Source organism: Electrona antarctica, assembly GCF_951216825.1.
Source record: "Electrona antarctica genome assembly, chromosome: 5".
NCBI classification, from domain to species: Eukaryota; Metazoa; Chordata; class Actinopteri; order Myctophiformes; family Myctophidae; genus Electrona; species Electrona antarctica.
The window spans coordinates 51,271,337-51,297,063 of NC_136810.1; the positions used below are offsets into that span (position 1 = coordinate 51,271,337).

Genomic DNA, 25,727 nt, shown 5'->3' on the forward strand with positions numbered 1-25,727 from the left:
AACCAGATGCCCGAACCACCTAAACTGGCTCCTTTCCAGGCGAAGGAGCAGCGGTTCTACTCCGAGTCTCTCTCGTGTGACTGAACTTCTCACCCTATCTCTAAGTGAGATGCCAGCCACCCGTCGAAGAAAACTCATTTCGGCCGCTTGTATTCACGACCTTATTCTTTCGGTCATGACCCACACTTCATGACCATAGGTGAGAGTAGGAACGAAGATTGCCTCGGAAAAATAGAGTTCATAAGTTTAATAAGTGTTAAGTGGTTAAACGCATCACTGTAATGTAACCAAATTCATAATTCGGAAGATTACTTTATTTAATAAGACTAACTCAAGAAATGCAAGCCGTCTGCGATGCCAAAGTGATCCGTGACACCGGGACAAACATTTGGATATTTCTTAACCACAGCTGGTTGGTACTGTCACGAAGATATCTGCATTTATGCGTGATGTTGTTTTGGAGAGAAAGGCTAAACCAAGCGGGTCAAACAAGGGTGCTTTTTAACAACAGAAGGAAAGTGTGGGCGACGGACAGTGCCCCCAGAGAGGTGTAAAAGTGTCATTGTGATGGAAGAGCGCGCCGTCTATGCCCTTGGGCCACGGTGACACCTTGACCCAGTGAAGAGGGAAGACATCCAGACTGCAAACACCGATGACATCCTTTACTGTTTGCCTCCTTATGTTCACACGTGGGAACAAAGGACGGAGAGGAGCTTTTTTCTTTGTGTGGGTGTGTGTAGAGAGGGTCGTGCCGCATATAGACATTTAACCCATCTAGGCCTGACGTCGAAATTTATAAAATGTCTTCAAAACCCTGAAAGTTTTCTGAAAATATGTTGTTCCAGGGACCTCCCCAGAAGCAAAGATTTGAGTTAAAATGTAATATATATATTCAAAGATTTGAGGCACATTTTCACGATTTTTCAAAAATAGCAGACCTACAAGTTCATAGCGCGGCACTCGGTGCCGCGCTATGAGCTTGTAGATCTGCTATTTTTCAATAGCTAAAGCATAACATAATGCTTTAAACACCAAAAGGGTTAACATATCACTCAATGCTACGGGGCTACTTCCGTTCTCTCAAGAGGGATGAGTTGGAAGAAAAAGGAAGATTTTTTTTGCCCTGGTGGTGTGACTGGAAGTGTCTCTTAAAACACCATAACACCATCCAGAGCTTATCTCGCAAAATAGCCGGATTGGACCAATTTCTCTCACATTTTTTATCTTTCATTCAGGCCCAGATTAACCGACAGACTTTAGGTGCTGCAGGGGCACCAACCTTGGGGGCGGGGGACCAAACGGCGGGGAGAAAATTAAAGCTGAACTGAACTACCACCGCAAGTGCCGAAACTTTGTAGCGAAGGAGCGCTAAAATGTTCAAACGTGCCAGTGAAGCATCATTTTTACACGCTGCGCTGCCACTTCTTCTTCTTTACTTTACTTCTTATAATGGAAGTAAATGGGGATGGAAGTAGATCAGGCTGAAGCCTTGACCAAATAGATAGAAACGTACAGTAACTGACAATTACAATCACAGGCTGACCACATTAAGTCTGACCTCCACATGGGAGCCACGCCATTATTAGATCCCGTTCCTAAGCAAACTAGTAAAAAAAACAAACTAATAGATGCAACAGAAAGACACTCGTTGAGATTAAAACCATTTATTGCAATGATATTGCATATTTGGCAGTGTGGCTCTGCTCCAGTGACCCTCCAGAACAATCTGTGCAAGGCATGACAGACTCTCAAATCATAACACAATCAATGGAAATTATAATAGACATATAGTGCAGATTCTAAAGATTCTCAGATTGAGAGCCCACGCAAAACTGCCCAAAAATCACTTTCACCTAGAAAATCCATTCACATTTTTTATAATTCAGCTGACTGTGGAGACACATGCTGGAACTTTTTACTTTGAAATGTTTTATAGTTTCTGAGTTATTTAATTTAAACGCCAAATGCATTCTCAATGGCGGAAACACAAACTGTGGCACCACGTATTAAAAACAAAACAAAACATTGTTTTGATTTTTTTTGATTCAAATATATATATATATATATATATATATATATATATTTTTTTTTTTTTCAAAGACGTCCACAGACGTCTTGGGCTCTGCCCGTGCGGTAATACCAAAGACGTCCACAGACAATTAATGTGTTTTAAAAGAACATGGTACAACAATACAAACCTGCATTGAATGGCAGGCTGACACAGAAGGCCTAAATGTTACTACAGGAGGAGGCTGCGGAGGTGGCAGGAGTTAGTTCACGGATGAGCAGTCCTTTGTGCATGTGTGAGAGTGCGTGACGGTCTGTTTGAATAGACCACGTAGTTCAACCTTTAGGTTGAGAGTGGAGGGAGGGTGTGTGACCAACCGGCTAAAACGTTTGTGCCTGCCTGAAGTTCTACTGCGATGCTCCGTTCGTCCCACTACGGCAGAACCACGATCTTCTTCTCCAACTTCTGCTGGGGGAAGATGAACTTCTTCATGACGTCGTCGAGCTCCTCCAACGCCAGCTGAGCGTGGAGCACCGTGACGTCGTCGCGGTCCGACCGCACCACCCACTTCAGTGCTCGGTACAGGTCCAACAGAACATCACCGAGAATCTGAAGGGAAAAGGTCTCATTAGTGCTCGGTACAGGTCCAACAGAACATCACTGAGAACCTGAGGGAAAAAGTCTCATTAGTGCTCGGTACAGGTCCAACAGAACATCACTGAGAACCTGAAGGGAAAAGGCTCATTAGATGGTTTCCCAACGGGATGCACACGCAGATTAGACGGACTGACATGCGGAAACAACCGTCGGACATGCGGTCGAAACATGCGCTGCTCCCGTGATTGCTGTTAGGGGTAGGTTAGGGTTTGAGGTAGGTTGTCGGTCTAATGGCAGTCGGACCAATAGTATGTCTAAACTAAACCCTGTACCCTTTCTAACTGATATTATTATTATTATTATTACTAGAGCGGTGCCCATTGGGCACTGGCCTACTTGGAACGATGCAAGTTGGAAATGCATGCCCTACCCAGTTATTATGTCCACCCAGTTATTATGTCTGTGTCCCTTTTATGCCCATATATGAAGTTATTTGTCAGAGACTTGGTGTATTTATAGATTATGATTATTATTGTTATTTTTCTTCTTTTTAAGATTTATTTCTTGTCCTTGCTGCTTTAATTGTTACTATATTATTAGGCGATTGGTGAGGGGGAGGTGGGGGAAAAAGGGGGAAAAAAGAACAAATTCACAGTGGTGAAAGAACAGCGTGGTTGCAGAGATGAACATTTTCAACTGAAGAATTTGACGCCATGCGACACGGTCGGGCAAGTCTAGGAATAAATTAGCACAGTGCTCTTTCACTCCTCATTACAACTTAGGCCCCAGTGAGTCAACTACACTGGTCCAAGTTCCAACTTGGTCAGGTGTGGTCTGTTCACAGTCTAGGCAAGGCGGTGCCCACACTTTTTTTTAACTTGAGAGCTACTTTCAAAATGACCAGCTCAACAAGATCTAACCGCCGAAAAAAGAATATTATACCATTGCTGAAAATAGTTTAAATATGGAATAGCGGCGCTGGCATTACAAGACAAATGCACTTGGAATTGGAAATAGAGACAAAATATTGCATTGTGGGTTTGAGCTGACAGGCCATTTTTGATGTCACTCAATCAAGTCACCTTAATTCAAGTGGCAGAAGCCAAAAATATTTTTTTTAAATATTTTTTTAGGGGCATGTCATGTGATCTACCTGCACAGCCCTTGTGATCTACTGGTAGATCGCGACCTACCTTTTGGGCACCCCTGGTCTAGGCTAAGCTAGGGGCTTGCCTCTCCAGCCTGTCTGTTCTCATATCCCAGTGAGTGTCATTAGATGTTTGCAGCTGGTGTGAGTGGTACACCTGTCCAGCTGTTAGCCTAATGACAGGCCCTGGACTGGGCTGGGAAAAGCCACCTGTCGCCAGCCACTGGTCAACTCATTATGACACCACTGGCCATGGCCGCGGGAAGATGTTTACAGTAAGAGGTGCTGGGCGCTTAGTCTAACACGCGCCGCAAAATGCACGTGCACGCGCCTCGTGCACGTGCATTTTCACGCAGAAAAGTGGCTTTTAAAGTGGCCTCTCCACACGCATGAGCAAACGGACACAGGCAATTAACCAGGATAAGGCGCCGATACTGTGATACAGCATATTTATTAGTCCATTAACAGAAATCTGTTTTGATTAAAATTATTATTATTTTCCCCCTCCTGTCCGAGGCGGGGCTGTGCCTGGAGGGAGGGGGTGTTCCAGCCCCCCCAGAACCCCTACTTCCCTCAGCCATGCCACTGGCTACGGAGGAGCCACGTCACACACACACACAAGTCTCAGTCAGGACCAGAAATGGGCCACCAAATAATGAGTGATATTCTGTTTCAATTGTAAATTAAAAAAATCACACCTGTGTGAACTGAGTGGTGCAACTCCCCTCTCCCCTCGCCTCTCTATCTCTGTAATTAGCACTAGGCAACAGTGCAACACCATCTCTCTCTCTCTGTTTCTGGCACAACAGCGCCACTTTTGCCCCTACTGGTACTCATACACACACACACACACACACACACACACACACACACACACACACACACACACACACACACACACACACACACACACACACACACACACACACACACGCACACACACACACACACACACACACACACACAGGTTAACACATAGGTTAACATGGACATTGCTGTTCCTTGGAGTGGTTGCACCACTCAATAAACAATTTTGGAAATGTTTTGACGTTTATTATCACCTTTATCATTGTCAATTTGGTCCTGGAGGAGGACCCTAGCCTATTCCTAGAATGGAGCCACTACTTTCAAGGAGTCTGATAAATGCACGCCAAAGGACTACGGTTGGTTGTCTTGGCCTCGACTCTACAGGACTATCTAAAAACAACAGTGTGAGTCCACAGATGCCAACAATGAGCACAGACTTTCCACTGCTGTAATGTAACGGTTAAAAGTGACATGAGGCGTGGGAGACGCCAAGCGAGAACATGGTTTTGTAGTCTAAAAACAGTGTTTGGAGTGACCCTCTTTCCTGTGCTTGGTGAGAAGCAGCCAGTGAAGTGTAGTCTATTATCATGCCTGATAATGACTAAAGGGAACCAGGGACTAGATTACAGGACATGTGTACGTGTGTAAGAACAGCCTCTTAACCTTAAAAACAGACCCTACTGTCCCAAATACAGACTTGTATTTACTTGGGTCAACCTGGTTTCTACATTTCAGGGAATATTATCAGAAACATTATCAGAAATGTCCAATTGAAATTCAGTTTCCCTAGGATAATTCGTGACAGCTGCTGAACGTTGGGGTACCATATTAACAAACTATATGCAGGAAAAAATTACAATTTTTAATTCTGCTTTAAGTAGCATGTGACGGGTCAAACAAGGGGTAAAAATGGCCATAGCCGTCATAACATATGGCCAAAGGAGTGATTTTCGTGTAAAACAAACACTTGCAATGGCTTCAGAATCATGAAAACCCCCTAGTTTGAGCCGTCACATGCTACTTAAATCTTCCCAGATTTTATTCATATCCCCTGACTCATTAAAAGTGTACCAGAAAGATAACAGCGTGGGGTGTGTGGTGTGAGGCCATTTCAAAATTGGAAGAAAGAGCTCTGCTAACAAACTTGTATTTGACGTTGTTTTTCCGTTTGACCTCGACATTCTGAAACCACGGTTACGACGGAATGTCCTCACACACCGGCTGAACTTTTGGCCTTGTGTGTTTTTGTTGATATAACACACACAGATATGTCTAAGCACGACAGCTACATGATTGATATGCACTTTTCTCTTAGATTGCGGTCCCAGAGATACAAAAGTTGCATCAAATGGGGTCCGTGGCCTAATGCAGGGGTTCTCAACGTTTTTGGCCGGGGACCCCCGGAAATGCTTTGGCAATGTCTCGGGACCCCCGCCCCGCCCCCTCCCGACCCCCAATATAAATTGACTGCTACAATAACCTTAAACCATTTTGGGCGGGAACCCCTTTTGGTGTTTTAAGCATTGTTATAATTTAGCTATTGAAAAATAGCAGATCTACAAGCTCATAGCGCGCCACCGAGTGGCGCGCTACGAGCTTGTAGGTCTGCTATTTTTGAAAAATCGTGAAAATATATATTTTTATTTTTTTGAAAATAATTTGGGGACCCCCTAAAATAATTTGGCGACCCCCCGAGGGGTCGCGACCCACGGGTTGAGAACCCCTGGCCTAATGCACTGTATCCCAAACAGTGAGTCGGGACCCATTTGTGGGTCACGACTTGAGTAAAGATCATTAAAAAAAAGATGTATGTATATTTCAAAAGACTATTTTTAAATTAGAAAAATAATAAAATAAATGTATACATTTTAAAACAAACACATCTAAGAAATTCCATGATATGAATAAAAATAATTATTAAGTGAAAATAGCCGATGTACAAGCTCGCGCTTGCTTTGGTACTAGGCACTTTTTTTTGACAATTAAATAATTTAAACGGTTATAGATTAGAGCTCTCTTCTGGTGGAAACAACAGTTGTTGGACTGACATGAACCAGTGACATGAACCAGTGACATGAACCAGTGACATGAACCAGTGACATGAACCAGTGACATGAACCAGTGACATGGGCAGTTATCATACTTTTGGGGGCTTCTTTATACCTTTATTGATACCTACCTATCAATTTCCTGTCTGACAGGAAATGGGGAGAGAGACGGGGGGGTGACACCAAGGCCCCAGTGAGGCTCTCCAAAGTTGAAGCACTGGGCCCTAGTGGTAAGAGGAGGGACTGCAGGCGGACCCGTGGAGGTATGACGAGGAAACCCTGTGCAGCTGGGCTTTAACGTTGAGCGGCTGAGCGCGTTTGCACTTCCGCATTTGAAAAAAAGGCGGAAGTAGACGGTATCGTGCCGGTTCAGTCTCTATCCTTCTTTATACTCTATGGGTGACATGCAGCAAAGGTCGTCGGGATCGGGACTTGAACCAGCCTACAGTTGGAGGCCATCGATATTGTCCTTTTCTTTTTGCTGAGGTTTGCGTGATCTGCGCAAAAGGACAGTTAACCCATTTTGGGCGGGAACCCCTTTTGGTGTTTTAAACATTATGTTATAATTTAGCTATTGAAAAATAGCAGATCTACAAGCTCATAGCGCGCCACCGAGTGGCGCGCTATGAGCTTGTAGGTCTGCTATTTTTTTTAAATCGTGAAAATATTTATTTCAGAAAACTGGAGGATTTAGAAGGATTTTTTTTTAATTTTGAGGTCAGGCCTAAATGGGTCAAATAAGGGACAATACCAAAATAAGGGACAATATCGTTGGCACCCAACTGTAGGTGCTCAGACGGCTACGCCAGCCGTCTGCATGGGCCACATGGGCAGTTATTCAGTGTTATATCCACGTTTTTCCCCTCCAAGGTACTGGGGCTCCTTGTGCGTGTGCTTTGCTTCCTTCAGGCCGTGTTGCCATGTCTGCTTATTATAAGCAACCTTTGACTTGTTTTATCTGTAAAGTCACTTGCAAATAAATTATTGGTAGTTGCTGGTTGATGTTTTTTTTTGGGCTTGATTCTAAAGTGTACAGTAGTTGCTTATTTGGGCTTGCTTCCTAATGTTGTTTAAACCAGTGGTTTCCACAGTTCTTCACATCAAGGAACCCCAGATGAATATGAATTGTCCACAGACATCCATCTGAACATATTTTGTGCCTTTAAATTATTTTTTTTTTAAATGTTTAAAAAAAAAAAACGGATGTACAACCTTACAACGTGTCGCTGTGAGCTTGTAGATGAGCTATTTTCATTTGTGCTTGTTTTCATAGACCTGGCCACTTGTTTCTCTTGCAAAACTGGCAACACAGCGAGAGAAAGAGGAACTTTTGCACACACAAACACAATGCACTATGGGCTGTAAGAAAAAGGTGAATAGGCGCGTACAGTAGGTCAGAGCTTTGTAATGTTGGGGAAAAGCAGACAAACGTCTTCAGAATGGTGAGGTTGTGAAACCCACTGAACCTAACCCTCTACCCCTGGCACAGTCAAAGGGAAAATCCCCAGCAAGATATAAACCATTACATTTAAAAAAGAAAGTTACATAATATTTATATATACTGTGTGTGTGTGTGTGAGTGTGTGTGTGTGTTTGTGTGCGCGCGCGTGTACGAACACATACGCATGTACGAACACATACACATGTACGAACACGTGCATATGCACGTGCATATTCTATGTGCGTGAGCTTGTAGATCGGCTATTTTCAGAGTGCACTAGTCCCTCCCTAACATTTTAGTCTAGTTTTTCTTTTGTTGACCAAAATGTCAGTACATTTAGTCATAGTGTTGGTCATCATAGCTCTTAGTTTTTTGGTAGTTTTTTCATTCCGTTTTTGTCATTGAAAAAAGGTAGACGGTGAACATTTTTCGACATTTAGTTGACGAAATCATCAACTGGTGTGTGTGTGTGTGTGTGTGTACCTACCTGCGTGGTTTTGTCACTCAGGCCACGGAGGAGCATGGTGATGACGTGGACGGCAGCTCTCCTCACCTCGGCTTCCTTCTCGGTCTTGATCAGCGCCGTCAGACAGCAGCTCAGCTGAGGAGAGGACGACACACATGTTCTTCTTCAAAATCAGAGCAACTCAACCCGATTAACCGCATGACGTCTATAGCCTCACTATACAGAGTATGCACATGCATCACTTTTCCACCGGTACACGCCATCTGCTCATCTAGACCAGGGGTGGGCAACTGGCGGCCCGGGGGCCACATGCAGCCCCCACCTTCACTTAATGCGGCCCTCAGGTTAATGTCAGAATACTGATATAATATTGGTTTCAGCTTCAGTTACAATTCCAGAACACATTGCAAACATGACCCGCTGTAATTACTTCAGTCTAAATAGTCTCATTGCTCAACACAAGTATAATAAAAGGCATTTGAAATGACATAAACATGTTAATTTTCAGGATTCCAATTAAAAAAATAGCAAAAATTCAAGATTTCAATTCGAACATAGCAAAAATAGCCGATCTACAAGCTCAAAACGCGTCGCAATGCGACGCGTTTTGAGCTTGGAGATCGGCTATTTTGCTACGACAGCAATATATGGCCCTATAGGGAGTGAGTCCTCCGCGTCATCGGTGCCCATACCCGAGGCAGGGTTGGCGAAAGGGCCTTTCTGTGTGGAGTTTGCATGTTCTCCCCGTGTCCCCTAGGGTAGGTACCCTCACAAAAAACATGCAGTAATCCTGGTCTCTAAACTGCCTCCCCCTGGCCAGCCGGGGCACCTGATGGAGGGGAAAGGAACTGGTTGGAATAACGTGTTCCTTCCACGCGCTACGTCCAACCAGGGAAACTCCCCCCTGTCAGGTGTAAAGGAGCAACTTGGACACTCAGGCATGAAGGAAGCATGAGTTCAAGTCTGTTGCTCTCCCCATGTCCCCCATATATGGGGACTAGGTTGGCGGAGGGTGTGTAGAGCCCAGGATCACATTAGATAATTGACACAGGGGTGAAAAATGGGTTACAAAATCATGGGATAAAAAATATATATTAAAAAAAGAAAGTAGCTCATAACATGTCTATAGTGTTTTTTTTATGAAACAAAAACTTTGGAGATAGAAAGAAGATAATTCAAGCTTTCCATACAGCTGCAATGTTGGTGAGTTTAACGTTGTTTAATACAATCAGACAGGACTTTTCTGTTTGGATGTATGGGCCACTCAGTAGGCGTTCCCGCATAACTTCCGGGTACGATGATGTCACGCGCATAGCCTCTTCATCCAGAGGAATATGGAGATGCACACAGAATAACTCTTACTACTTCCGGGACCCTTCCCTACTTCCTTCAGGTGTTACTGATGAAGGAAGTAGGGAGGAAGAGTCATTCTGTGCATAAGTCTCATTTAAATATTTAACATTTTTGTAAACCATTTCTTTTCACCCAGTGTCAATTGTCTAGTGTAATCCTGGGTGCTACACTCCCTCTGCCAACCTGGGGAGAGCAACGGACTGACCTCATGCACGAGGTGCTTTCTGTTCACCCGCTATGAAAATACTGATATAATATTGGTTGGCCAGGGGGAGGCAGTATGCGTAGCGACCAGGATTACTGCATGATTTCACTTCTGTGTGCATATGTGACGTCCAAGGTCAGGTGCAGGGGCCACTCAGCCTGGTCATCATTATCATCAGTGACCATTTATCTTTTATCTGAAAAACTGAGCTGGATATCAAACCTACCACTAAACAGGAGACAACATTTCTTTCTCCCACAAGTAAGACGCGCGAACGCGGGAAGCGAACGCAGCTCGTAAATTTCAATAACAACAATTAGAATAAATTACGTACTTTAAGGTTTTTTTTAAGTTCTATTTTTTTTTAAGTTAAGTTGTGTGTGTGTGTGTATGTGTGTGTGTGTGTGTGTCTGTGTGTGTGTGTGTGTGTGCGTGCATGTGTGTGTTTTTGTGTGTGATACAGCTGTGCCCTCTGGTGGTGGGCGGGTGGTGTTACAGCGTGACACACACACACACAGACAGACAGACACACATACATGATCTGCTGGGTCTCATAGTAAATGCTAACTGCGTTCGCAATCACTGTGTTCGCAACTATTGAGCACTTTGAGCACTTTGAGTTTCTGGTAATGCCCCTTGTCTAGCAGTAGGTGTCCTCTACCCGCTGGAAGACCGCCTCCGACGACTGCACTCCTAGTTGTATTGCATTAACCTATTCTACCATACATATGAGTCTAAATAAAGTTTTATTCAAAACTGACTGGCGACACAATCAAACTATGTCAAGGGAATATGGGATAACAGGGTTCTACAGTACAATTAGTGTTAAGTGTTGATCAATAACCTGGAGGCAAAGCACAGCTTGCACATGCACAGACATGCAACAAGGGGGAGAGAGAGAAAAAAAGTGAGTGACAGTATGCTGAGGTCAGTCTCTACCACTGTACTGGATCGATTGGTGTATTGGCAAGAATAAGCCATGTTCCCTTGACCGCTCGCTTTCTCACACATACACATGCACGCACGCACGCACGCACGCACACGGTGAGTGGCTGTTACACAGGGCAGCTTCATGAATAAGCATTCTGTTCAACAGACTGACAGTGCTGCTTATTCATGATACCAAGCTTCAGCCAGCAAGCGTGCCACACACACACACACACACACACCATCTTTATTTAAGCCTCTGACCACTGCAGCAGCCCGAATATCTGCTCTCACACAAATACATGCACATTAATCTCTTGCGCTCCCTCTCCCGCGCACGCACGCACGCACACGCACGCGCACACGCGCACACGCGCACGCGCACGCACGCACGCACACGCACACGCACACGCACACGCACACGCACACGCACACACACACACACACACACACACACACACACACACACACACACACACACACACACACACACACACACACACACACGTTGGGAGGACATATAAGAAATATAGCCCGTCCCTCTCTGTACCATTCCTATACACTAAAGTATATAGAGCAATTGCCCAGGGAGCCAAGTCCCTAGGAGTGCCGTGCCACCACAGGTGAAATTGATTTTATTTCCTGGTATTATTGCACTCACTGCGATGCCAAGCAGCTACCCAACAGACAGGAGTTAGGAAATAAGACGACAAAACCACCACGTCAGAATGTGTGTGTGGGTTTAAACATTAAACCGGCCTAAACTATACTGTCACAATGTGACAGAAATATCATGCGACATGGCTCAGAGAAACATACATCTTAACAAGAAATAAGAAACAAGAAAGTGCATGAATTAATGTGGAAAGTGCATTTACGCTTAAAGGACCACTTCACCACTTTTCAACTTCTCTTCCTATAATCCTAACTAATGTTCATGATAAAATACCACCATTTATTTCTACTCAGTCTGTGTCTCATAGGAAGGCTGTGGGCAGTTCGGAAACCCGTCCACCAGTGACATCATCGATGGTGAATCCAAGCTAATAGAAACGGCAGGCTTTCTTTTCCTGAAAAGTTGCAATGCAAAAGTTGAAGCCATCGTTCTCACGATAATACAAATCTAAATATATTTTAAAACAAATCTTGTTTAAAAAAAACTGCCTAATGATGATGTCACTGGTGGACGGGTGTCCGAACTGCCCAAAGCCCTCCTATGAGACACAGACTGAGTAGGAAAAAATGTGGTGTTTTATCATGAACATTAGTGAGGACCAATTATATGAAGAGATGTTGAAAAGTGGTGAAGTGGTCCTTTAATGTTGATGTAATGTAATGGTCAGTTAAGGGCAGTCGGAACTAAAGTGCTTAGATATACATGATGTATATACTGTATTGAAATGGCACTCACTTGCAGTTGGTGGAAAATTTGCAAACGTAACAATATTCACCATCACAAAATACAGTTTTAGATTACGGAGACACTATTCATAGAATTGCTGCTCCATCCGTTTTAAAAACTCCTCGACGACACTGTGTACCATTCTGCCCTAAGACTGGGTCACTGGTGACAGCTATGGTAGCCATCATTGTGCGCTTTATGGGAACGCAGGCTTTATCCTCTCTGTCTGAGAGAGGTGTGATAAGCACTGGTATCGGTTTATTTTTAAAGCCATCTCAGGAATGCTCGCCCCTTACATTTGTTCTACGTTCAATCAGATACCTAGTACCCACCTACCAGACCCGCTCGAATGGCTTCCTGATGCTCAGGGTTCCTTTTGCTCAGGCAGAACTAGGCAAGGCAGTATTCTCTGTCAGTGCTCCATCTGCTTGGAATGAGCTCCAGAAGTCCTTAGAACTCTGATCACTTCCATCTTTGGGTCAATTCAGGGCAATGCTTTCCAACACTTTTGTTCAGGATTGGAACTGCTTTATTGTTTATTTAATTGTTTCATTTTTGGTCTGATTTGGTGTAGTTTAGTTTTGTATTTTTGAGTGTTTTCTGATTAATTTCTGTTGATTATGGTGTTCTGTATCTCGGCTACATTGAAAATAAGGGTCTGCACCTCAACTGTACTTCGAGCTGAAATAGCAAGCTTATAATGATGATGATGATGAGTAGTATGTCTCCACTCAATATTCAACGATGAATTGATACCGAGGTAAAGGGTCCATGACTGAAATGCAATGAAACCGGTGCCAACAACCGGCCTCCTCGCTCTCTCTGTGTCCTGCCATTAAATGGGTGAGTAGGCGGTTCCCCCCCCCCCTCACCTCCTGAGCTAGAGGTCCCAAGGCATAGTCCAGCCTCTGACACACTTCTCCCAGGTTCGACAGACAGCTGGCTCGAACCGTCTGGTCCCGGTCCCTGGTCCCCTGCAGGAACACCCCGATCAGTGGACGTCCCAGATGGGGCGTCAGCTCACCTGGAAGAGGAGAGAAGAACCCACGGAAAGCGTGAGAGAGGAGGTAGAGGTTTGTGTGGCACTCAAGCTCAAGCACGGTGAAATCAACCTCACAAATAAAAGTGTCACAGCGCGACACGTGTGCTTTTTGAGGGGCGCTAGCCCCTCCTATATACAGCTATTAGTGTAGATTTTCGTCTTACACAAACATATAATTACCATTGACAATGAATGGAGAATTTTACGTCAGTGTCTGGGCAAATCAGCAATTTTTGTTTTACACAAACATTAAATTCCCATTGACAACGGAGACTTTTACGTCATGGTGTCCGAGCAAATCAGCATCGTGTCTATTTTTGTCCTACACAAACATTAAATTCCCATTGACAATGAATGGAGAAGTTTTCGTCATAGTGTCTGAGCAAATAGGCATAGTGTCTATGTTACGCCATGATGATGTACGACGATAAGAGCGCCCCTCACTTCACACGGGTGTGATTTTTTATTAGATTATGTTGAAGTATAAATTGGGTTTATCATTCCAGCATATATATTTTTAGCACAGCGATCAGCTTAAGAGTATACATATATTACATACATATATTAAGCTGTATACCTCAATAACTGCACATTTTGTGGAAAAATAAATAGTTGGTGATTGATTTCAACCACAGTTACTGACAATCAACGACGTGTTCCTATGCAATGAACACATGATTTACATTTAATACTATATAGAAGAGGAAAGTCAGAAGAAGGGCACTGTGGTGGTTTTTTTCCCAGGTGTGTGAGCGCGTGTGAGCGCGTGTGAGCGCGTGTGAGCGTGTGTGAGCGTACACGTGTGCAAGAGCCTGTCCTCAGGTGGACCTCGTACGGGTGTGACCTGCCTAGCCAAGCATTCAGCCCTATTTTTTTTTACAGTATGATTCAGCCGAGCAGTTCTGTTCCGTGAAATGCTGAGTCAGGGCAGGTTTTTACTAAAACAGAACCAACACCCCCCCCATCTCCATGTAGGTTTAAAGAGAGAGTCTTCATGTCTCTCACACAGAGAGAGAGAGAGGGGGAGGGGGGTCGTGAGAAAGACTAATAAGATAGACTAAACAAAGACTGACAGAACGCACCGCTGCTGTGCCAACATCTACCCCGAGCAAAGCAAGCAAGCACCAGGGGGAATGGAGCCAATAGCATCCATGGAGAGTGCCTGGCAGCTGACCGCCTCACGCTGTAATAGTAGAAGTGGCAGTGGGTGGCAGAGCTATTGGCCCCATGAGGCCATGGGCTCTGCCTACTGTAAGGTCCTTAATACATACAGCTGGTTATTTTGGCCGGTCCCGAAAACACAGCCCACACAATCACAACAAATAGGGCAGACAGAAAGACGACACACACACAGACACGCACAGAGGAGAAACACATACAGGACTAAATTCAATGTGTCCTAGATCCAAGCTTTCTGGGTGCCAGCGTTCTCTAAGATGCTGACACAAGCACGCAGCGAACAAACACACAGTCAGACACAGGCACAAAGGCAAAGACATTCATTTCAGCTGCCCCCCCCCCCCCCCCCCCCCCCCCCCAAATGCATACGTATGCACTCCATAGGACCTCAGACGGGGCTCTAAAGGAGAGCCTATTCTCTGTTCATGACCCAAACATTTGGAATGCCCTTCCCCAAGAGTATCCGTCACGTCAAGCGGATATCATCGCATCATTTAAATCTCATCTTAAAACATATTTGCTCCTGTTGCGTTGCATTTTTGTATACAATTTCTCAGTTGAATGTTATATCAACAGTTTCTGTTTTTAACGTGCATCCTTTTTAATTGTGCTTTGTTTCACCATTAGATATCTTGCTGTATGTTGTTGAAAGAAAAAGCAATGCTCCCAAAATATGGATTTTATTTGGCCAACAACAATGAATGCCAACATTGCATTTGATCCTCATTTGTGACCAGATTTGACTGAGAGACTGCCATCGCGCAAATTATTGTTTTCCCAAAATGAGTTAATAGCACAGGCAGACTCTTCACATACTAGAGCATGTCTGAAATAAGTATCAGAGCTGAAATCGACATGTAAATATGAAATAAATGCTTAAACATGTAGCTAGGTGTAATGTTAGAGACCACAGAAGTTATCCTTTCAAGCCTCTTTTCTCAACTGTTTTCTGCAAGACATTACTCTATAAGCCATATCTCCAAAACTGGTGGGTGAAACTGAACAACCAATATGTCAATTTGATGCTATGATTCCCTGCTTTCATGACATGAAAAAACAAAAAAAATAAAAATATCCAATGGCAGTCCCTCAGTCAAATTTAGTCACATTCGATGCCTACTCAGACCCTGTAGTTTTCTGTGCATCTCGACAAGTAGAATCAGCTACTGGGAGAAAATCAACTGGGCGGGCCAATCTTCAATTCAACATTGATTGAACCATCAAAGTCAATTAAAAAGGGTACGTTCCCAGTAACAAATGGCAGCCTGGAAAGAAACCAACTTGGCCACTTTTGGGGTGAGGCCTGGCGGGGTGGAGGGAGAGGGGACCAGTGACGGGGTGGTGGGGGCAAACACAGCCTCACTGCTCTGCTTCTCTGGCTGACTGGCTGGCTGGCTGAAGGCCTTTCCAACGTCTCAACAAACAGGGTTATAAACCCCTTGATTGTCTGAGGGAAGTGGTACGATGGCAATCTGGCAGATTGTACAAGCGGGGTGGAGGGAGGAGAGAAAAGCCAAAACAGGGAGATGTATCAGGGATCGGTTTCAATACACTGAGTCTCTTCGAAACGGAGCGCTAAAGCAGGAAAACAAGCACACGCATTGTCGCTTTTGTGGCATGGTGGGTAACCGACCGATTGCCACCAACACAGAGCTAACTAACACACACACAAACATGCATGTAAACCATGATATAACCCATTTAGGCCTGACGTCGAAATAAAAAAAACGTTCGCTCTGAAAGAATATATATTCAAAGATTTGTGCCGAATTTTTACGATTTTTCAAAAAATAGCAGACCTGGCGCGCTATGAGCTTGTAGATCTGCTATTTTTCAATAGCTAAAGTATAACATAATGCTTAGTTAAAACACCAAAAGGGGTTCCCGCCCAAAATGGGATAATGGACATATACATGAACAGGCACATGTATTCACTTTTTTTACATGATGTGCCACTAACAAACAGCCCCATTCAGAGGAAGTCCATTCATTCGAAAAATATCCCCGTCTACGTTCTTGTTGACTGCGTGGGTTGTGGCTGCTACAGATGCGGACGTACTTTTTCTGTATGATAATAACCATAAAGAAGAAGAGCCTGTGTTGCTCGCAAAGTTCACGGATAAAAGTCCAGTTAATTCATGGGAGCTATCTGGTGCGTAGAATGGATCCTGCTGCTTTAACCCCTTTTGGGCGGGAAGCGGGAACCCCTTTTGGTGTTTTAAACATTATGTTATAATTTAGCTATTCAAAAATAGCAGATCTACAAGCTCATGAGCTTGTAGGTCTGCTATTTTTGAAAAATCGTGGATTTAGATTTTTTATTTTTAATTTTGAGGTCAGGCCTAAATGGGCAAATCTACATGTTTGTTTGTATTTATATTGATACAGCTCACATTCTTTTTGAGTGGTGCAACCACTCCTATAGACAGCTGTGTGTGTGTGTGTGTGTGTGTGTGTGTGTGTGTGTGTGTGTGTGTGTGTGTGTGTGTGTCCGAGCACGAAAATGTGTCCGAGCACAAAAATAGCGTTATAGCGTTTGTTCACCACCAAGAGTCACTGTTGGACAGCCTAACACACAGTCACAGACACACACAGGCCAGGGAGGAGGGCCTGTACAGTACAGTACAGTACAGTACAGTACAGTACAGTACAGTACAGTACAGTACAGTACAGTACAGTACAGTACAGTACAGTACAGTACAGTACAGTACAGTACAGTACAGTCAGGCATGCGCCCATTATGTGGTATGCTGCCTGGACCGCTAGGCCAGCGGGCGGCCCGTACAGCTCACATTCTAATGGACATTGGAATGTCCACATCTGTCTTTTTATCATCCACAGTCGCACATTGTTCTGCATACACAAATGCTCCATCAACGATTAAACGTAGCCAGCTGGCGGGCTCTGTCCGCACAGCGAATTCATCATGTGCCCAATTAGATGGTGGCAGGGAAGGGACTATGACAGTCATATTAATTAATGATCATGGCCTAGGAGGGGGGTGTCGATGGCTGAGTGGTTAAGGCACCGTACCACAAAGGTTCTGATGCCTGACAGCAAGTCACGGGTTCGAGTCCCGGGGCCCGGCAAATAAAAAAATATGATCATGGTTGATTATGTTGATGTTTAGGATATCTGTGGTGAGGTGTTGATGGTGTTGACAAAGAGAGTAGTTAATTTGCAATGACCGCCGCATGTATTTTTGTGTATTTTATCCTGACAGATGTTTAATTTTGGGAGAGCTTGCCAACGAATCTACCAGTGAGGGAATAACGACGTTTATTAACCATTAAACCAATCAATCTCCATTTTCTGCTGGAGTAAAGCTTCCTGTCAAAACATAACCGCTTCATTGGGTGGTTAGAGTATCACACCCGGCATTACAAGTATGACTTTTAAACTGGAGTTGTGGCTTCTGGAGTGTACGGCTCCATTTGAATCAGCTGGATGCCCCCTAAAATCACATTAGTTAAAGTGCAGTGTGTGAGAGAGGAGATTCTTCGCTGGCTATAACCCATTTTGGGCGGGAACCCCTTTTGGTGTTTTAAGCATTATGTCATACTTTAGCTATTGAAAAATAGCAGATCTACAAGTTCATAGCGCGGCACCGAGTGCCGCGCTATGAACTTGTAGGTCTGCTATTTTTGAAAAATGGTGAAAATGTGCCGCAAATCTTTGAATATATATTATTTCAGAGCGAACGTTTTTAAATCACATCTGTGCTTCTGGGGGGTCCCTGGAACAACATCTTTTCAGATGGGGGGTTGGTGGCCAATTACATATATTTTTGTGTTAATGTTTGAGAACGACTGACACAGAAACATGAGGTTTTTCAGAAAACTGTCTTAGAAGACATTTTTAGAATCGTTTTCAGGTCTAAATGGGATAAATAAGAAATGTAGAGCAACGCATAATATCCCCGCTCTGGCAAATCAGGTGCAGCAGGACAAACAGAATATCAGCATAAAAAATAATAATAGAATCCGCACGCTGTTGTTTATTGCAGCGATCAACGTTTGAATTGCCACCAAGGATGAATCAGGAAGTGGGCGGTACGCTCATATACTGTATACGAGCAGAGATAATAAGAGGTCAGGTGTAATGACTTAGCCAATAACAATCAGAAAGTATAAAGGTCCTGAGACAACGCAAGCGGCAAGACGTGCGTGTTTTTATTAACCCATTTTGGGGCGGGAACCCCCATTTGGTGTTTTAAACATTATGTCATAATTTAGCTATTGAAAAATATCAGATCTACAAGCTCATAGCGCGCCACCGAGTGGCGCGCTATGAACTTGTAGGTCTGCTATTTTTTTGAAAAATCGTGAAAATGTGCCTCAAATCTTTGGATATATATTATTACATTTTTTTTTTTCCGACGTCAGGTCAAAATGGGTTAAACACATTGTTTACAATGGCTGCAGTCACACAGTGAGCATCAATCGGACGCTTCAAACCTCTTCACACGTCGTCTCCCAGAGTTCGGCTATATATTTTGGAGCGTCAACGCATGGCACAGACGATCCGAAATTAGCTGGAGCAAAGCAGAAATATAAATGACTGCACTTTTTTCTTTTTTTTTGGGGCTTTTTCTGCCTTTATTGATAGGATGAAAGTAGTCCGACAGGAAATGGGGAGAGAGATGGGGGGGAAAAGACACGCGGCAAAGGCTGTCGGGATCAGGAGTCGAACCCGCGGCCCGCCGTCAGGCTGGCTCAGCAGCCTAGGTGCCCAGACGGTTGAGCTAACCGCCCGGGCAACTGCACTCTCTCTAATGCTGCATTCACATGGGATCAGGCAAGCGGTATAGACGGCACACCGGAAGTGATTTTAGTGGACGGGAGCAGGACGGTTAACGGAACAGGACGGCAGGACGGCAGCCAGAACCGGCAGACGGCATCAATGTTAAACAATTTAAACTTTTTACCGTTCCGTGCCGTCCAGCAGGTTTTGCTGTTTGCCGTCTACCGTCTTTGCCTGGTTCCATGTGAACGCAGCATAACTCAGTGGTTTTTAACCCATTTTGGGCAGGAACCCCTTTTGGTGTTAGCATTATGTTATGCTTTAGCTATTGAAAAATAGCAGATCTACAAGCTCATAGCGCGCCACCGAGTGGCGCGCTACGAGCTTGTAGGTCTGCTATTTTTGAAAAATCGAAGGACGACTGACATAGAAACATAGCTTTTTCAGAAAACTGTCAGGATGTAGAAGACATTTTTAGAATCTGATCTCAGGTCAAAATGGGTCAATGCAGAAAGGTAACGGACAGTGGTTTTCATAATGTCTGTGCCCACCCAGGCACACCAGAGGGCAACGCATCTCGAGGGACAACTCATAGTTAAAATAGCCAATCTACAAGGTCAAAATGTAACGCATTGTGATGTTGTGAGGCATGGATGCGAACGGTAGGCGAAATCTTCACTTCCTAGTTCATTTCCAGTTGTATCCGTTGCTTAGCAACATAGAACCATTCATACGTTGGCGAAGAGCGCGATCTATCATGAACCACTGAAAAGACCACATGACCACTGTCACGGGGCAGCCCGTGCCCTATAGACTAAAGAGGAACAAACCAGCATACACTACTACACAGCTGCTTCTATTTAACAGCAAGCCGGCTTGGAGGACTGTGTGACTGGACATTAGTGTTGCATGTTGTTCTTATTTTATTATTTGTACAAACATGAATTATAAAAGGACACATGGTGCATGGGTTTTAACAGCATTTCTGTTGATTGGCTCTCCTGCAGTACTGGTGATCCTCTTGATTGAGTGGGGGAAGGTACCAAGTGCTATAGAGCAGGAGGGGTGTCTGTCTTATGTGTCAAGAGCTCTTGTGTTATATGTCCTCTTGTGACTAATGTGGCGCCTGAAATGTCTTCGTGTATTTGGAATAAGTTTAGTAAAACTATATATAATTGTGTAAACCAACTCATGGGCCATGGTTTGCCTTAGTTGAGTTAAGTGGTTACCAATTAATTCTGTGTTCTTGGTATGGTCTCACCCAGTATAAAAGGGAGGCTGCAGGATGCCGAGGTTCAGTAGTGGCTTGGGCAACAAGCAGGTAACACCCAGGGAGAGCTGCCAGGGGTCCCTTTTTGGAAGGGTTTATAGCCTAATACAGTTTCTCACGTTCTGGGTTCTTGTTTCCTAATTTGCTTTCAAGCTAAATTCCATCTGTCTTTTTTGTGAGTTTAGTCTTCAGTGTTTTTTTGTCTGTTAGGCCTTCCACTGTAAATACGGCTGCATCGGGGAAGAATAAAACACTCTAAATGGTATTGCTGGATTCTGTCACTTTTTGGAGCCTTGGCCACTCGGCCAACTTTACAACCACAAGCGTTGGATTAGACTTGACGGAGATCTCCGTCAACGGCAGGGAATGTGTTTTAAATGTACTGTACATACATGTAAATGTCCCTGAAACGTTCTCACAATAACAAAAGAGAGTTGTCTACTGTACTGTACTGTATGTAGAGCGGCTATTTTCGGCAAAGACATGTAGTGTCGACTGGAGGGACAAAAGGGCCTACTAGAGAGCCCTGTGGGACTCCGGTCAGGGAAGTATACAGTGTAAAGGCTAATGTGTGATTAAGTCGCTAAAAACACAATAACACAAAGTGTGTGTGCGTGTGTGTCATTGTAGTCTTGCGTAGCCAGACAACTATTCCACAATCTCCGAATGCTATATAGAGTCTGGAACTACACCTCCTGAATGCTATATAGAGTCTGGAACTACACCTCCTGAATGCTATATAGAGTCTGGAACTACACCTCCTGAATGCTATATAGTAGTCTGGAACTACACCTCCTGAATGCTATATAGAGTCTGGAACTACACCTCCTGAATGCTATATAGTCTGGAACTACACCTCCTGAATGTTATATAGTCTGGAACTACACCTCCTGAATGTTATATAGAGTCTGGAACTACACCTCCTGAATGCTATATAGAGTCTGGAACTACACCTCCCGAAATACCAGTAAGGAAGCTGCCATTTCAGTTTACGAAAATATATTTTAAAATATCTTTACATTTTATTTCTTTATTTCCATTTCCCTTGCTCCAGACTGTTCCATGACGGAAGCGTTTGAAAATTGCAACACCTCTCCTACTGTGTGTGTGTGTGTGTGTGTGTGTGTGTATGTGTGTGTGTGGGGTACGTGAATGCTAACCCATGGCCCTGCTAGCCCTCATGAGGACCTCTCCTACTGTGTGTGTGTGCACGCGCGTGTGTGTGTGTGTGCATGTGTGTGGGGTACGTAAATGCTCACCCATGGCCCTGCTAGCCCTCATGAGGACCTCTCCTACTTTGAGCCGTGTCTCCAGAGAGCGCTCCTTGTCGGAGGAAGGGAGGGACGGGCCGCGCTGGAAGTCCTCCAGAAGCTTCTGCAGGATCTTCTCGGGAAAGGAGTCGGACAGCACAGCCAGACCTGAAGGACGACACCAGACCTGGTATTCTCTCTGCTCTGCCTTCAAGCGTTGCGTTGCATTCAGACTTGAATAGTTAGAGCGGCGCGATTACATACAAAGTCAATGCAAAGATTAGTAGGTCGGACTGGCGTAGCGTGAACGGCCACCTGGTATCTTCGCCCCCGGCTGGAAAAATCCAACTGAAGCAACCTTCGCGCGGAAATGTTTTGCCTTTTTGGTTATATTCATCCAGTTCCAATTGAACTGACTCAGCAACGGTGGAAAGAAATAATATACAAGCCCTTTGCAAAGACATAGGAACTAGTTTTGCTGCTCATCATTGTCTCCACCAGGCCGAAGGCATGGTGAGAGAGTATGTTTTGCACTCCGTCCGTGTGTGTGTGTGCGTGTGTGCGTCCTTCCTTCCGTCCGTCTGTTACCAGCTAATCTCCGGCACCGTTAACCCGGTCGATGCCAAACTTTGCACACACACTCCCTGGATGCCAACGATGAACCTCTGCCCCGCATTTCCCAGAACGGCCTGTTATAGCGCCACCATGAGGCAGCTTTTCACATTGTTTACCTAAAACTGCACCGATCTGCGTGAAACGTTGCATGCACACTCCCTAGAGGCCAAGGACAAACCTTTGACCTGCATTTTCCACATCTGCCTTTTACAGCGCCACCAGGAGGCCGCATTTTGTAAAACACATTTTTGGATATTACTCCTCCAGCTTCTGTCCAAAAATCTCACAAATCGTTACACAGTATCTCTATGGTCATGTGCTCAAGTCGGATCTGTCCCATATTTCATATTCCATCCTAATTGCCTATAATTGGCTTTCACAGTTTGCAAGATTGCCCCGTTTTGAACAAAAGCCTCAAATCATGAACGCAGCATGCAATTTACGTCAAATCTTTCACACATTTTCTTACTAGGCTGAGGAATATATCCCACCCTTTTCACATTGGCCTGTTATAGCGCCACCAACAGGTTGATTTTTGCAAAACACATTTTTGGAACAAAACGCCTCAAATCATCCAATTGCCATCAAAGGCAAACATATTACTTATTTATATTACTCCTAAACATTTTGCCAAACATCTCACACAGTCCTATCCTCCTGGTGGAGACCTGTGCCCAGAAGGGCACTTTTTCTAGTTTATTATGATATCGTAGCAGGAATTATGTTAAATATATCGAACCGAGCCGTCTTGGGTGAACGAGCGGGTTCATTTGGTTACTCTCCAAATGTTAAATTACTGTGTGTACGGCCAATCGGCACGTGCCACGAGCGAAGGAACTTTTTTTTATCAACGCTGACCTGCGTGACCAAAGTAATGCGATCGAAGCGACTGGAAACAAATATATCTTCAGGTCTGAACGCACCTTTGCGTTGAAGAAATATTATACAGTATGAAAAATACGAAAATCTATCTCTAATGACCATTCAATTTTAGTTAAGTTATTAGTATCTAAATTAACTGACAAAGATTAATCAGGGTATCTTCTATCTTGTAATTAGACCAATACCTTGAATGGCTGACAGGTACACAAACGAGTCTTCATGCTCCAGGTTTTCCAAGAAGAGCTGGAGGAGACAGAAATCACCACATGAATCACAGAATCATCCCTTAGACCTGAGGCCGCCTCATAAATCCTCACCTAAGTTTTCTGGAAAAACTAAAGATTTTGAATGAACCCATTTTGGGCGGGAAGTGGGAACCCCTTTTGGTGTTAGCATTATGTTATGCTTTAGCTATTGAAAAATAGCAGATCTACAAGCTCATAGCGCGCCACCGAGTGGCGCGCTACGAGCTTGTAGGTCTGCTATTTTTGAAAAATCTACTCCACATTTTTAGAATCTGATCTCTGATCACAAAAAAAATCTTTGTTGCTATATACACTATGGCAACAGCTACTAATGTTAGAAAAAGGGGTTCCCTGGGGTTTGAAAGGTATGACAACGAAAAGGGGTTCCTGGGCTAAATGGGTTGGGGATACGTAAGCCTGTTGCTTCTATTGCATTAGGAATTTACTACTGCATATGAAAATGAACACAACATAATGGAGCATAACCATAGCTGGGGCAGAATGAATTAACCCATTTTGACCTGAGATCAGATTCTACAAATGTCTTCTACATCCTGACAGTTTTCTGAAAAAGCTATGTTTTTTATGTCAGTCGTTCAAAAATAGCAGACCTACAAGCTCGTAGCGCGCCACTCGGTGGCGCGCTATGAGCTTGTAGATCTGCTATTTTTCAATAGCTAAAGCATAACATAATGCTAACATTAAGGCACACCAAAAGGCACCAAACACCAAAATAGCAGGTGGAAGGTGCTGTTGAGTGGGAGTATTACAGCAACAGATGCAGTGAGTAGAATGGGAATACATCAGATAAAATCTAAAAAAAAGTGAGCATTGTGCAGCATTGGAACAGTGGCAGTCCCACGGCTATGGTGGTATATTATAAAGATACATGAGAGGGTACAAGTCCATTTTCCGGCAGTTGTTGAAACGCCTCTATAATGCTTATTAGAGTATATAGCTTAGAAACACAGAGCAAATAAATGAATGCTGCTTAGTCTGTGCTCAATCCGGCAACGGAGAACGGCACAGCTTTTTGATTGCACCGAATCACATGTAATACCAATATCAAAGGGAATAAACCACTCTACCCCCCCAGGTAGGTAGGGTGGACATGCAGGGTTAACCCATTCTGGGCGGGAACCCCTTTTGGTGTTTTAAACATTATGTTATAATTTAGCTATTAAAAAATAGCAGATCTACAAGCTCATAGCGCGCCACCGAGTGGCGCGCTACGAGCTTGTAGGTCTGCTATTTTTGAAAAATCGTGAAAATATTTATTTCAGAAAACTGGAGGATTTAGAAGATTTTTTTTGTATTTTGAGGTCAGGCCTGAATGGGTTAAAGAGAAGAGGCAGGGTGAGGCAGAGGATTAAATGAGATGGGTGGGAGGGGGTGACACAGATAAGCATGGATATGAAATAGTGGCTTGGATGAAAGAGCTGTGCCAAAGAGGCCAAGCGACAGAGGTAATAATAAGATGATGCATAATATAGGACGCATGCTGAGCAGCTAGCTTCCCCCTCGAGGGAGGCGAACGAGGAGATGAGGAGCCTCCGGGAACAGCATGGATAAGGAGATGGCCCGCCGGACATTTAAGCGGCGTTTCTCCATCGGTTTTCCGAAAAACGTGTTCAACCACCATTAGTGTTGGATTTCATCGACTGAAACTGACGAAAAATGTTTGTCGCACTCGCACAAAATAAAAACAAAATATAAACTAAGCTATGATGACTAAGACTAAAATTGACATTTGTCAACAAATGTACAAAAATGGACTAGTAAAGTAGTCAAATAGAACTAAATAGAAAAGTAATTTAATCTTTGGTTGCGCTCTGAAAATAGCAGATCTACAAGCTCACAGCGCGGCACGCTGCGGGGCCATCATGGCCCGCCAAAATACATTTTAGTCGACAAAATCAACTGTGGATTTAGTCGAAAGTATGATACGACTAAAACTAAATGACACTTTATTCAAAAGAATATGACTGAAACCAAATAAAACATTTGCTGTCAAAATCAACACTGCTGACATGGGTTCTACATGGGTGGAAAGGGTGCTTCAAACAGGACGGTAGAAGTAAGGAAGGATGGGAAGAAGCA

At 44.0% G+C, this 25,727-nt stretch overlaps 1 protein-coding gene across 1 annotated transcript in view; it reads right to left on the reverse strand.

The window, feature by feature from the left end:
- Positions 1–1,694: 1,694 nt before the first annotated feature.
- The window catches only part of tango6 (transport and golgi organization 6 homolog), a 55,126-nt gene continuing 31,093 nt past the window's right edge, over positions 1,695–25,727 (reverse strand). The window contains exons 14-18 of the mRNA XM_079502083.1: positions 23,568–23,625; positions 21,895–22,053; positions 13,274–13,425; positions 8,536–8,649; positions 1,695–2,617 (exon numbers count right to left, since the gene is read on the reverse strand). Coding sequence (XP_079358209.1) covers positions 2,441–2,617; positions 8,536–8,649; positions 13,274–13,425; positions 21,895–22,053; positions 23,568–23,625 — 660 coding nt within the window. The 3' untranslated portion in view covers positions 1,695–2,440. The remainder of the gene's footprint in view (positions 2,618–8,535; positions 8,650–13,273; positions 13,426–21,894; positions 22,054–23,567; positions 23,626–25,727) is intronic.